Source organism: Blastomyces gilchristii (genome assembly GCF_000003855.2).
Source record: "Blastomyces gilchristii SLH14081 genomic scaffold supercont1.12, whole genome shotgun sequence".
In the NCBI taxonomy this organism is placed as follows: Eukaryota; Fungi; Ascomycota; class Eurotiomycetes; order Onygenales; family Ajellomycetaceae; genus Blastomyces; species Blastomyces gilchristii.
The window spans coordinates 870071-881762 of NW_003101671.1; the positions used below are offsets into that span (position 1 = coordinate 870071).

Below are 11692 nucleotides of genomic sequence, written 5' to 3' on the forward strand. Positions count from 1 at the left end.
ATAACGTCATTATCTCAACAGTTAACAAATACGTCACCAAATTTCACTCCCGATCTCTACCACGAGCCCGGAACGGAGGGTTGGGGCGACCAAATTCACCATTACTATGTTGTCGAGGACATGATGAAGCTGGACCCTTCGCAGGTGCTATGGTTGAGAGAAAACGCTCCCCTCAAGGGACAGGTTGAAAGCTACGTGCGGTCGATGGGAGACTGGTTCGACAATAATGGCGAAACATTCGGACAGACGCTTGAATGGGTAATGAACGAACGTGGAGGGGACTATATGGAGCTGCATTTTTCGATTGTTGACGGGGAAGTGGGCATTGCCACAGCGAAGAGCTGACAGCAGTTCTGTGGAGTGTGGTTTTTGTTCCTCCATTCTTTCTTTCTTCACCCTGGATGTCGATATATACCGTCCTATATAGTAATTTTCGGCTTCTCGCTGTCGTTTTTCCGCCTCGTTCTTTTTGTTTTGATGGATCTAACTTGATTTGGCGATCTGGAATGACGTTTGAATGTGCGTGATTATTACATACCCACTTTTTGTTTTAGGTAGTTTTACAAGTAGATAAAGTGAATCAGCCGATTTTGTTTTGAGTTATTCGGTGAACTACGGAGTACTGAGTGGCGAGAACCATATATGTGAAACGTAGTCTATGTCGGGCAGGGCTGGGAACACGATTCCAGCGATAGTTTAACTCACACTACGGAGTATAAAACATAACACACACCAAGTAACAAAAGTTAGAAAGAGGGGCAAGAGATAGAACAAACAATAGAAATTTAGTTTATATTTGCAAGAATAATTAATAATTAACAGCCACGGGAGAAAGGAGGATGATGGATCGTAAAGAATGTGAAGGTGAAAAAAAAAAAAAAAAAAGGCGAGTATAGAGACGACAAAAACTGGGGGTCAAAAAGAAAGGAATGGGGGATGCAAGAAGATTGTCAAGTAAACTGATGAAGTAAAAAGCCCAAAACAGTTAGAAGAAGGGAGAAAATGATGATGAAGAGGAAGGACGAGGAAGGCCAGAAAAAAAAAAAAAAAAAAAAAAAAAAAAAAAAAAAAAAAAGAGGGCCAACGGGCAACTCCACAAATCATTGATCCCGTGTGGCCGTAAACATTCACTTCTGGAAATCGGGGATATCCTCATCGAACTCCATCGGGTCTTCAGATTATCCCTCTTTCCATGCTCAATTACATTCCACCTTAGCCATTGTCTTTTTTTTCTTCTCACATCACCATGCTGCTCTCCCTAGGCCGTAGAATGACAGTGAAAAGAAGCTTTAATTGGCGGACAAGGCGAAAATGAATAAAAACATGCGGGGCAGGTAAATAGAGGACACGGCATGGGGCATGACATGACACATACAGAAACACAACGGGACGGTTCTTCAGGTTTAGATCGACCTTGACGACCGGAGAAAAAAGGGTCGGAGAAAAAAGGGTGAAGTAGAAGGGGGAAAAGAAAAAGAAGATAAATAACAAGCGAAGTCGCCATACGTCCAGTCCAGACCAAGACCCAAACGTTACAAAAAAAAAACAAAAAAACAAAAAAACCTCAGTCATATCTAAATCTCGCCACAACCACCTAGTCTTTCACTGGGAGCAAGCGCCTTGTCCAGGCGAATGCTTCTAGAGTGGTGATCTAGAACCCCTGTGTTATACTTTTTTTTAGCAGCACTTTTGCTTTGCGTCTGCATCCTGCGACTTCGTGATTTCTACAACCTTGCGGTCGCCTAGAGGGTTCTGCCCTGAGGTACCGTTTTCGAGCGCTTTACTGGAAACGATGCGGTAGATTTCTAAATAAGACGCCCTGTCAGCTGTTTTGTACCTTGTAGGAATGAGAAAAAATCTAAGGTGGTTATAGGAACTGTGAGTTTGTATTACCTGTAAGAATATTTTGGAAAGCAAGCTCGACATTGGTGGCGTCGAGGGCAGACGTTTCGATGAAGGATAGCTTCCTTGTCTCTGTTATATAGGCCAGTTAACCTGAGGAATAAAGAGATTCCCTAATTTTAGGCTTCAGGGGATGGATTTGAGACTGGAAAACAAGTTACAACATACCCGCAAATTCAGCGCCTTGATCAGTTTTAATAGCCCGCACATGTTTCTGATCGATCTTGTTTCCCACGAGCATAATGACAATGTTTTTGTCGGCATGTTCCCGTAACTCTTTCAACCATCGCTCGCAGTTTGCGAAGGTCTGTTCCTTAGTGGTATCATATACAAGGAGGGCACCCACTGCGCCACGGTAGTATGCAGATGTGATGGCCCTGTATCGTTCCTGGCCTGCGGTATCCCAAATCTGAGCCTTGATTGTCTTGCCGTCTACCTGGATAGAGCGGGTTGCGAACTCGACACCGATGGTGGACTTTGAATCGAGGTTGAATTCATTGCGGGTGAATCGGCTCAGCAGGTTGGATTTGCCGACGCCGGAGTCTCCGATAAGGACCACTATGTTCCCGAAGTAAAGTCGAGATCTTGGTTAGTTATATGGAACAAAATTTTGCATAATTATTAAGGTGTCAAGAGGTGGGAAGGGATTAGATGGTGGCGTGAGGGAGCGGCGCAAAGCTCGTGCGGGCTGTACCTTTGAAAAGGAACTAGAAGTTGCAGAAGCATTAGATATTATCACACAGACAGATGCAGTAGAGGAGAACGAGAAGAACGACTTACATCATATTCGTCGTTAGCCATGAGGGAGGATGTGGAGGGCGAGAGCTGCAGTCTCTCTTCTCGGGAAAGGGGTTATAATAAGGTGATAAGAGTGACACTAGAACAAGATAAACCTCGAAACAGGGTGCTAGGTTGACAAGAAGGTAAAAGACTGTCTGCCAGTCAATGGCGTTAAGTAAATATCGGGAGGTGGGAAGCGTTGTGTGTTGATAGAAAGTAAGAAGTAGGCAACTAGATGTCCGCTATATGAAGCTGTGTTGTCTGAGGTTTGAGATGGGAGACGGAACAGGAGGGTGTGGAGCGGCAGAATAGTAGGTACCTGGTACCTAATTCCCCTGGTCTATTGGCAAGTAATTTTAGTACTGGGTACTTTCGTGGCAAGCCATCCTGAGACGGGGGGGGGGAACTGGCTGAGTAAGCAAGAACCCCCCAACAAGAAGTTGCCAAGAAATACATCACGTGCTGATTGTGTTAATAAAGAACAAACGCCGGGGGTTATCTCAGCAAGCTCAGACGCTTCTCCAGATATTCCATTGCTGTTTTAACACTGGATTGATGATTATGTCATGAGCTAACCTCAAATAAGTAATAAGCTAATCCAAATAGTAAAATCAGGTCATGTGAGTGATAATATCTTATAAAGTATCTGAGAAGAAACAGTTTCTGATTATTAATAATATAAAAAGAATTTACTCAGTACTCTGAATATAAAAGAGAATTTTAACTTAATTTTATAAATTCATTATTTCTGTATTATCTTGAAATCTTAGAATAATAATATTCTCATGATATATCTGATTTTTATATTCATATCTTAAGTTCTTAGAATAGAAGTATCATCTCAAAGTTAACTAGTGTATTTTTAAATATAGAAATTTTGATTTAATTTCTTATATAAAAAAAAACTCTTAGAAATTCTGAGATTAAAAAATATGATTATTTTCAAGAGTATATATCTATCTTAAATATAGATTTTTTTAAAATATTAAAGAAATATTTTTATTCTTCTTCTCTTTAGTTATAAGCTAAGATGATTTTTAAATCTCAAAGATATATAAATATATAGTAATAGAAAGTCAAAGTTAAAGAATCTGAAAAATCCTTGTAAATCTCAGAAATCTTCATTAAAGATGAAACCATTTCTTCTCAGACTCTCTGGTGAGGATTGCTCTGAGCACATGACTTGTATCAAAAGTAGGTTAGTGTCATGCCGGATTAGTTAATAATGCTGCAACCTGTTCAAACCGAGCCAGAGGTCTGAGCCCGCTGAGATAAGCCGGGGGCTGGTTTGATACTTGCCATATGTTGATGATTATTATGTTGATATGTTGATATGTTGATATGTTGATATATGAATGAATGAGGAACCCGCTCTCTACAGGACACTACGCCAATAGCCCGTCATTGTAAAGGGTATCTGCCGCCATCCCTTCCTCGCTTTTCACAAGCGCAATTTCTTTGTCTGCGCGTAGAAAGCCGGAATTCATCCTTTGACCTGTCATTCATGCTCGATGCGTAGTTGTTCCTTTATGCTATAATGATACGAAACACGACGCGTCGAAATCTATGATGCGCCGTCCTTTCATAGCCATATACACTATTGTTTTCTACATTCTTTTCACTTTAGCGTGGCCAAAAATTTTGATTTTGCCATGACTTCCAAGGAGGCGTCAACTGGATCCATAGGCGACGACGATGACATTTCAGTCACTTCAACAGTTGGTAGTGAGCCGCGGTCGGAATATGAAGTGGAAGCTATTCTTGCCCAAAAGAGCTTTGCTAACGGTGATGCATATCTGGTAAAGTGGGCTGGCTACCCGCTGGAGAGAGCAACGTGGGAGCCGGAGGAGTCCTTTTGTGATCCTAGCACCTTGGTGGAATGGAGGAAGAAAATTGCGCCTGGAGAACATCAGCCTTTAGATGTGGATGTGGAAGCTCTGGCACGCAGGATTGAGGAGATTGAAAACGCGAAACTCGATAGACAACGCAGGCGTCGAGCGAAGCGGATTCGCCTAGGTCTCGCGGTGTCCCCTTCAACTGAGAGTTCCGGTGCCGCTTATGATAGCCGGGACAGTGACTCTGACCTGGATGGCTTTATTGTCGGCGATGATGTTGATGTGGAGGGAGAGAATGAAGAGGAGGGTTGGCAGTCATTGCGAAAGAAACCACGACGCTCGTCCAACAGCAAGACAAAACACGGGGCGGCAATGGCTGCTCCTCCCTCGCTATCTCACAGCGACCCAAGCAAGTCTCAGGCTTCTGCTTCAATACGGCCGCCATCGGCTGAATTTACGAACAAAAAGAATAAATGCGATGCCACTTCCGCAGCCAGAGCTCCAGCAACTAACCTTCAATCCACGCAATCCACGCAATCCACCAAACTTATATCTCCAACAAAGCAAGTACAGACTCCAAAGAAGCTGCAGAAAGCTTCTGAACGTCACGAGGCGCGGCCAATTTTAAAATTAAAAACCTCATCATCCACTCACCCTTCGTCCCACTCCTGGCTGTCTCCTGCGCAAGGTCAGGCACCTTCATGCTCATCACCTAGAGAATCTGTAAATGACCAATCTCAAGTCCCAGGACCCTTGATCCCCACTGGGCTAGCGAACAGAAGTGTTTCCATCCGAGCAACAAAAAAAACGGGCTCAAACCCAACGTTTTTCCGCAATTTGTCCTCTAAAAACAGGTATGAGAAAGCCATGCGGCGGGACTTAACACCAGATATCATGCAACTAGAGTTGAGACCTCCAGGCGAATGGATTGCATCCCAGAACAGTACAACTCAAGTTTCTGAATCGCCATCAGACTTTCGAATCTCTCCCAATTCAGAAAGCTTGTTCGTTGAGCAAGATCAGCCCCATCATGAGGCTAACAATCGCCGCCATTCTCATGATAGTCCAACCAGAATCGATGTGTCAACTGAGGCGAGAAGTGGCTATCGATCTAATCAGGCTCAACACGCTTCGGGGCAACCATCACAAAAACTCTCCCATGAAGGCTCTCTTAATAGTTATAACTCGGAAACTAGTATCATTCGGTCACCCGCATTTTCTCCACGCGAAACTAGCCCACTTAGACCAAGCCGTCATGCCACACCAAGAGGAATACAAGGAACAGGAGGCCGTTTCCGATTGTTCCAACCGACAGAAGCGCTTGCCCACCTCCGATTTGGACCAGAGAGTAAGGAAATAGGCGATGTCAGGCTGGGAGGCCTAACAAAAACATCAATTTGGCAGTTGGTGCTTCTCAAATCACAAAACATGATTGATATACATTTTAAAGATGTGTGCAACCTTGACCAATACAGACAATTATGTGATAGGGTAGGTAACTCTTTCTTGGCACACAACATTAATATTTGAACACTGACTAATTGATTCATTCTACAGAGGCAAAACAAAAAATACTGCAATGGTTACGTACTTGGTTATGATGATACTTCCACGGCAGTTAATGAACTAGCAGACTACTTGAGTGACAATCGGTTGGCTGCTTTATGGTATCACCCAAAAGACGACATACCAACGGTCATCGTAGCCTACGCTTCAGATTGCCCAGATTGGAGTTTTTTGAACGGGTCCGACGCGTATCCGCCTGCGAGGCTCCGCATTGCGGTACGGAGTGGTCTTGCTCCTGTTAACAGTCTTCGGCCCGTCTCTGCTAAGGGAACACTCTACCATGCCGGTGAACACAGCGCAGGCGGGGAGGAAAATCATTTTAATATGAACCCGCAGCCGATAGAGTCTATGGCACAGCAACATGGAATCCAATCTTCACTGTCGAAAATCTTGTCTGCAGCCAATGGCCCCATGGATATTGTATCCATTTTCCGAGAGCGGTTTGGTATCACTTATGATGAGCTCAGCATTGTGAATACCTCCCGGACTGCGCGATCCTTTTACCTGTATTTCCCGCGTGAGGTGGAAGATGAGTTTCAACTGGTCCTACTTTTCTTAAAGCACTATGATATGGTTTCCTTTTCAAATCGCATCGAGGGTGACTGGGAAAGGTTTGTCAAGACTGTAACAACTGGCACTGTACTGGTGAGACTTACAATTTTCAATTTTCACATCAAACTATACATCTGTGCAAGCAAAGTTAACCATCCGGCATGACAGTTCCATCAGAAGTTCATCCATTATGAAAACCTACAGATGCTTTCGAAGCTGTTACGGTCTCACGTGAATGTGTTTAGTATCTCCCTTGCTGAACCGATTAAATATCTTGGTTACTATAGCCACCTCCAAAGGCTTTTCCCACATGGAGGGATTATTCTGATGACAGAGGACTTTATGTTGAAGGCGCCAAAAGCCGCTTTAAAGGTTCTCACCTGGTTTGGGGTTTATGTAGGGAGAAAATTTCCAGGGACATGGAAGATGTTTCTACGGCCAAACGTACAGCGTTGGCTGTCTGATATTTGCGTGAGCTGGCCAGACGATACGTGAGTGTCGGACCTCCTTTCTGTTTTCCCTTTTCGTACTGGTTCTATTTTTGGGGACTAATTGGTCTCGATGTGTTTTCTTGCTCTAGACTTTGGCAAATGTACCTTACGATCAATAGCCTCATTCCCGAATATCCCGTGGGACACTATAACACTTACCGGCGCGAGGGTTCTCCGGACTCGTTGGATGGACTCCGTGATGATGAGGGCCAGCACCACCCCTTCATCTCGACACGCGACATACCGGATTACGGCTCACGGCGCGAAGAAGATTACCCGAATATCCCCAAGGGGCTGACGCAAGAAGAGAGAGATGCTGATCACCTCATTGAGTATTTTGCAGGCTACGCGTTGATCAATGCGGACAGATTTCGGCGGTTTGTGGTACTAACCACGCAGAAACCGCAGCCGCGATGGCAGGCGTGGACTCATGTACGTATTTAAGAACCGACCCGGCCCCCAAACCGCCTTTCTTCCTGAAAATAATGAGAAGCGAACTGTGATCTAACGTTTTAAACAAAATCGCCTCGCGCTTCCCCACCCCATCAGATTGAAGTCATGCATTACCCAGACTTCAAGCGAAAATTCATGACTTCCTCCACGCAGGTTAGCGCCAGTATTAGTAGTGGTGGCAAGGACCGGGGCCGGGACAGGGACCGGAACCGTGACCGTGACCGCGACAATAAGGGTGAGAAAGTCTCACCGACAAAATGTACCTAGATATAGTTTCAATGCAAGATGGGATGAGATGGGTACTAGGCATTCTTTATGCTGGGAAGCCTGGTTATTCAGTATACGGATCGGATTGGGGGGGGATCCATGCCTTGGTTCGTGATTTTGTCCTACCTTCTATGCTTTTGTTTAATTTTACTTTTCTCAGGCGACTACCATATTTATGCGATATGTGTGCTAGTTACGTGCATACATGTACGTGCTGTACAGAGGTGTTGAGTTGCTTGCGCTTATAGCAATTTCCACAGCAAGAGAACGAATGGAACGGTGGGAAAGCACCTAAGTAGCACACACACACGAATACCTAGGTAGCTTAGTTATGTAGGTAACTAACTAATGTTCATGTTGAATCATACTATACTGGCATAAGTAAAAACTGCAACCCGTGAGAAATGAAGAGAATGGTATGACGAAATCGACCCAAAACATACAAGGCGTAAACCCGTATCAACACTGCAAGTCGTAAAACAAAAAATGGAAAATTGAAAACGGACAGAACGAAATGTGAAACACATAAAAAAGGGGAACAAACAACTCCCGGTAACCTAGTTTGATCATCATAAAGCGTGAGCGTAAAAGTAAATAATCGGGGGAGGGGATCGACATGAAGGGAAGAAAAGAAGAAAAGGGGAGGACAGATAAAAAAAAAAAAAAAAAAAAAAAAAAAAAAAAAAAAAAAAAAAAAAAAAAAGGGAAAAACACGCTGGAGTGTCTTAACAGAGTGACCGGGGGAAGGATAGGACAAAGTAGAGATATGAAATCCTGTAGCGTGTAGTGAGGATGACTCGATTGAACCCCCTTTCAAATAACGATGATTTCATGAACGAGGTTTCAAGAAAAGAGAATAATGACCCACGATCTGGTCATGGAGATGTCTTCTTTTTCTTGTATCGAGGCCGACAAGACATATCTTCGAGAATAAGGCAATTCAGTAACATGGTCATGTCCTTTTATAATATACCCAACCTATTTTCTGGTGGCTAGCTTTCGATGCATGTCACGAAAACCCGCCAACAGCCGTATCTGTCCTGGCTCGCGACCTCCACTGCTCAAAGCTATTGTCATTGTTATTATTAGTACTATTGTTTCCGCCCCCTTCCTTTTGCTTCCTCATCTTCTCCTCCCACTCGCTTTCTTCTGCGGCGATCATTGCGTGGAACTTGCCACCCTGCCCACGAGCGAGGTACACGGCTTTCTCTTTCCGCGCAGCAACGGCCTCGGTGACGAGGACGAATTTCACGCTGGAGCCCGGTGCCTCGAACATGGCGTCGCCGAGGATCATTTCCATTTCCGTACGCAGGCCTCGCGCGCCAGTCGCCATTGACATGGCGTTATTCGCTATTTTGTGAAGGGCAGGTGTCGTGAAGCGAAGTTCGATGCCTGAGAGGGAGAAGAGCGTGGTGTATTGGGCGAGTAAGGAGTTGCGTGGCTCTGTTAGGATGCGGAGTAGGAGAGGGTGGGTGAGCTGGGAAAGAGCGGTGGTGATGGGGATGCGGCCCACAAGCTCGGGGATAAATCCATAGGTTTGGAGGTCTGGGGGTGTAAGGAGGTCAAGCGGGTTAAAGTAGGTTGGTTCTTCGTCAGCGCCGGACCCAGACGGTAATGGCGCCGGGGTAAAGAAAGGCAGATGCTTCTTATATAGTGCTTCCTCCTCAGAACCTGGTAGGATTGGAATAGGTGGGGTGGAAGCTGCATGTGAAGCATTGTGGGAACTAAATGAGTTTGATGATGCCCGTACAGGTTGGCCAAACCCGATGGAGCCACGCGATATCCGATCCATGATCAGTTTGTTTAGGCCTACGAAGGCGCCCGAGAAGATAAAAAGGATGTTGTCTGTCCGCACATTGTAAACTTCAGCTTTGCCAGAGGATCCTGGTGGAGTTGAATTGAAGGACGATCCTCCAAAATTACCACTGCCGCTGCCTGGGTTGGAATTTAGTGATCCACCCGAACGGGGAGCGCTTCGCTCTGGTTTCGCTTGGATCTGAATAGTCGTTCCTTCAATGATCTTTAGCAAGGCTTGTTGCACTCCTTCTCCGCTCACATCTTTCCCGTGGCTAACTTTTGCTGTGGCGATCTTGTCAACCTCGTCAAGGCAAATAATGCCTCGTTCTGCCTGGGCTACATCGTAATTGGCAGCAGCTAGCAATCTATGGACACACACATCTGCGTCCTCTCCAATATATCCGGCTTGTGTAAATGGAGTGCAGTCAGACATGCTGAATGGCACGGACAATACGCGAGCTAATGTTTTTGCCATCAGAGTCTTGCCTACGCCCGATGGGCCAAGCAGCAGGATATTAGATTTCTCCAACGTCAAAGGAGAAGAGTCGACGGGGAGTGGTCCTGATCGCGCATTGTCATCATTGGTAGTTCTTTGGGTATGAATGGTCCGTTGCTGACCTGGGAATTCAGCTAGAGAGATGAATCAAGGACCAAACAAGTCAGCAGCAAACTCAAACATGTATACCAATTGTCATCTGGGAAATACGATAGAGCAATAGCGGCATACTCTCTACGGGATGTCCTTCTACCGACTCACGACGTGCTTGTTGTGCCCTCAATTCCTCCTCCTCTTCCTCCCGCCTCTGCAGCTCCTGCACCCGTTGATAGTGATTGTAAACAGCCACACTCAACACCTTCTTAGCCCTATCCTGGCCAACGACGAATTGATCCAGATGCTGTTTGAGCATTTTAGGAGTCAATCGCGGAGCACCAAAGGAGGGAGCGGAGCCCAATGGGCCGGATGTTGGGAGGCCCGGTTCATAGCTGCCGGTGAATGGCTGGCTAGTGAAATCAGAGCGGTGGAATTGAGAGGGAGAAGAACACCGGGAGGAGGTCGAGAGATGGCGGTGGATAGAATAGAGAGCCAGATATGAAAGTTGGACTCTTCGGCGGACGGGGGAAGTTGTCGGTGTTTTCCAGTCGAGCGGTCTAAGCGGGGACCTGAAGGGGAGGAGAAAACTCATCGATAGTCGCCTCATTTTGGAGTCATCCAGCTGGCCCTTAAAGCTGGCAGTGGGAGGAGTAATTGAGGACTCAAACAAGGGCTTTGTGAGTATAAATGATAAAACGAATACCGCAAATGAACTCAGCCAGCGCTGGCAGAGTGGAGTTGCGCAGAGAGTCGAGAAGATGTTGGATGTGATGAGGTTGGGGATGTGCTTGGCCAGAGCTTGCCTGCTGCAACCTTCCCGGAGCCTTCTTCCCCGCATATCGGGAGCACGTGAGCGATTACGTCAGTGTCACGTGGCTTTGCTGAGTGTTAGAGGATAACGTTATCTCAGCATGCTCAGCCTCTCTTCTTGATATTTTCGGATTAGTGTGACCAACTAAACTCCTTTAAACTTCTGTCAAAGCTCTGCTAACTTCTGAATCAATAAGAGACTTCACATATACTTACAATCTAATATCTTATAGAGAGTTTGAGAAGAAATAGTTTCATTATATATGAAAAATCAACACTGCTTATATAAAATATTTAATTGATTTCAGAATTAATCGTGCTATGCTTACTCACTCTCTATAGTGAGTGCATCACAGTGTATGAAAAATCACACTGTAAAGAAAATATTTTCAATATCTTTATTCTTCATCTTTAAATAATTATTATTAATTATAATCATGTCTAAATCTTCTAATTACACTGAGAAGAAGTTGTAAAGAGCTGTTAATATATATAAAAGCAATTCAAAATTCAAAATCATATCTCTGTCATGAGAATTCAAAGTTTCATATATTATCTTATATGAGAGAATTAACAGAAAGAAATCAAGAACTATGAGAGTTTCACTGAATTGAGTATTAAATAATAGTCAGAAAGAGACAATTAAG

At 44.7% G+C, this 11692-nt stretch overlaps 4 protein-coding genes across 5 annotated transcripts in view; 2 read left to right on the forward strand and 2 right to left on the reverse strand.

Moving 5' to 3' along the window:
- The window catches only part of BDBG_05855 (F-box domain-containing protein), a gene marked incomplete at both ends in the record, with an annotated part of 1242 nt that extends 897 nt beyond the window's left edge, over nucleotides 1-345 (forward strand). Inside the window, one exon of the mRNA XM_031722335.1 lies at nucleotides 22-345. Coding sequence (XP_031579199.1) covers nucleotides 22-345 — 324 coding nt within the window. The remainder of the gene's footprint in view (nucleotides 1-21) is intronic.
- A 322-nt stretch (nucleotides 346-667) lies between these two features.
- Nucleotides 668-3018, reverse strand: BDBG_05856 (Ras-like protein Rab-11A). The gene is made up of 5 exons (XM_002623636.2): nucleotides 2683-3018; nucleotides 2597-2609; nucleotides 2071-2460; nucleotides 1894-1974; nucleotides 668-1805 (listed from the first exon to the last, which is right to left on the reverse strand). Exons 1-5 carry the CDS (start codon nucleotides 2701-2703, stop codon nucleotides 1678-1680), a joined length of 633 nt encoding a protein of 210 aa, XP_002623682.1. The 5' UTR covers nucleotides 2704-3018; the 3' UTR covers nucleotides 668-1677.
- A 983-nt stretch (nucleotides 3019-4001) lies between these two features.
- Nucleotides 4002-8388, forward strand: BDBG_05857 (chromo domain-containing protein Chp1p). The gene is made up of 5 exons (XM_031722336.1): nucleotides 4002-6008; nucleotides 6075-6728; nucleotides 6804-7126; nucleotides 7216-7558; nucleotides 7676-8388. Exons 1-5 carry the CDS (start codon nucleotides 4335-4337, stop codon nucleotides 7844-7846), a joined length of 3165 nt encoding a protein of 1054 aa, XP_031579200.1. The 5' UTR covers nucleotides 4002-4334; the 3' UTR covers nucleotides 7847-8388.
- Nucleotides 7805-11031, reverse strand: BDBG_05858. Of its 2 annotated transcripts, none has more exons than XM_031722337.1 (2): nucleotides 10371-11031; nucleotides 7805-10273 (listed from the first exon to the last, which is right to left on the reverse strand). In XM_031722337.1, the coding sequence occupies exons 1-2, from the start codon at nucleotides 10840-10842 to the stop codon at nucleotides 8856-8858; spliced, it is 1890 nt and encodes a 629-aa protein (XP_031579202.1). In that variant the 5' UTR covers nucleotides 10843-11031; the 3' UTR covers nucleotides 7805-8855. The 2 variants fall into 2 exon arrangements, with proteins under 2 accessions (XP_031579202.1, XP_031579201.1); XM_031722338.1 differs by having other exon boundaries at nucleotides 7886-10273; nucleotides 10401-10996.
- Between the last annotated feature and the right edge of the window lie 661 nt (nucleotides 11032-11692).

Coding starts and splice junctions, on each gene's coding strand:
- BDBG_05857 (XM_031722336.1), top strand. CDS start 4,335: ATGACTTCCAAGGAGGCGTCAACTGGATCCATAGGCGACGACGATGAC. Junction 6,009..6,074: donor ACAGACAATTATGTGATAGG/GTAGGTAACTCT, acceptor TTCATTCTACAG/AGGCAAAACAAAAAATACTG. Junction 6,729..6,803: donor TAACAACTGGCACTGTACTG/GTGAGACTTACA, acceptor CCGGCATGACAG/TTCCATCAGAAGTTCATCCA.
- BDBG_05858 (XM_031722337.1), bottom strand. CDS start 10,842: ATGAGGCGACTATCGATGAGTTTTCTCCTCCCCTTCAGGTCCCCGCTT. Junction 10,274..10,370: donor AGAAGGACATCCCGTAGAGA/GTATGCCGCTAT, acceptor TCATCTCTCTAG/CTGAATTCCCAGGTCAGCAA.
- BDBG_05856 (XM_002623636.2), bottom strand. CDS start 2,703: ATGGCTAACGACGAATATGAT. Junction 1,975..2,070: donor TCAAGGCGCTGAATTTGCGG/GTATGTTGTAAC, acceptor CCTATATAACAG/AGACAAGGAAGCTATCCTTC. Junction 1,806..1,893: donor TTTCCAAAATATTCTTACAG/GTAATACAAACT, acceptor CGTCTTATTTAG/AAATCTACCGCATCGTTTCC.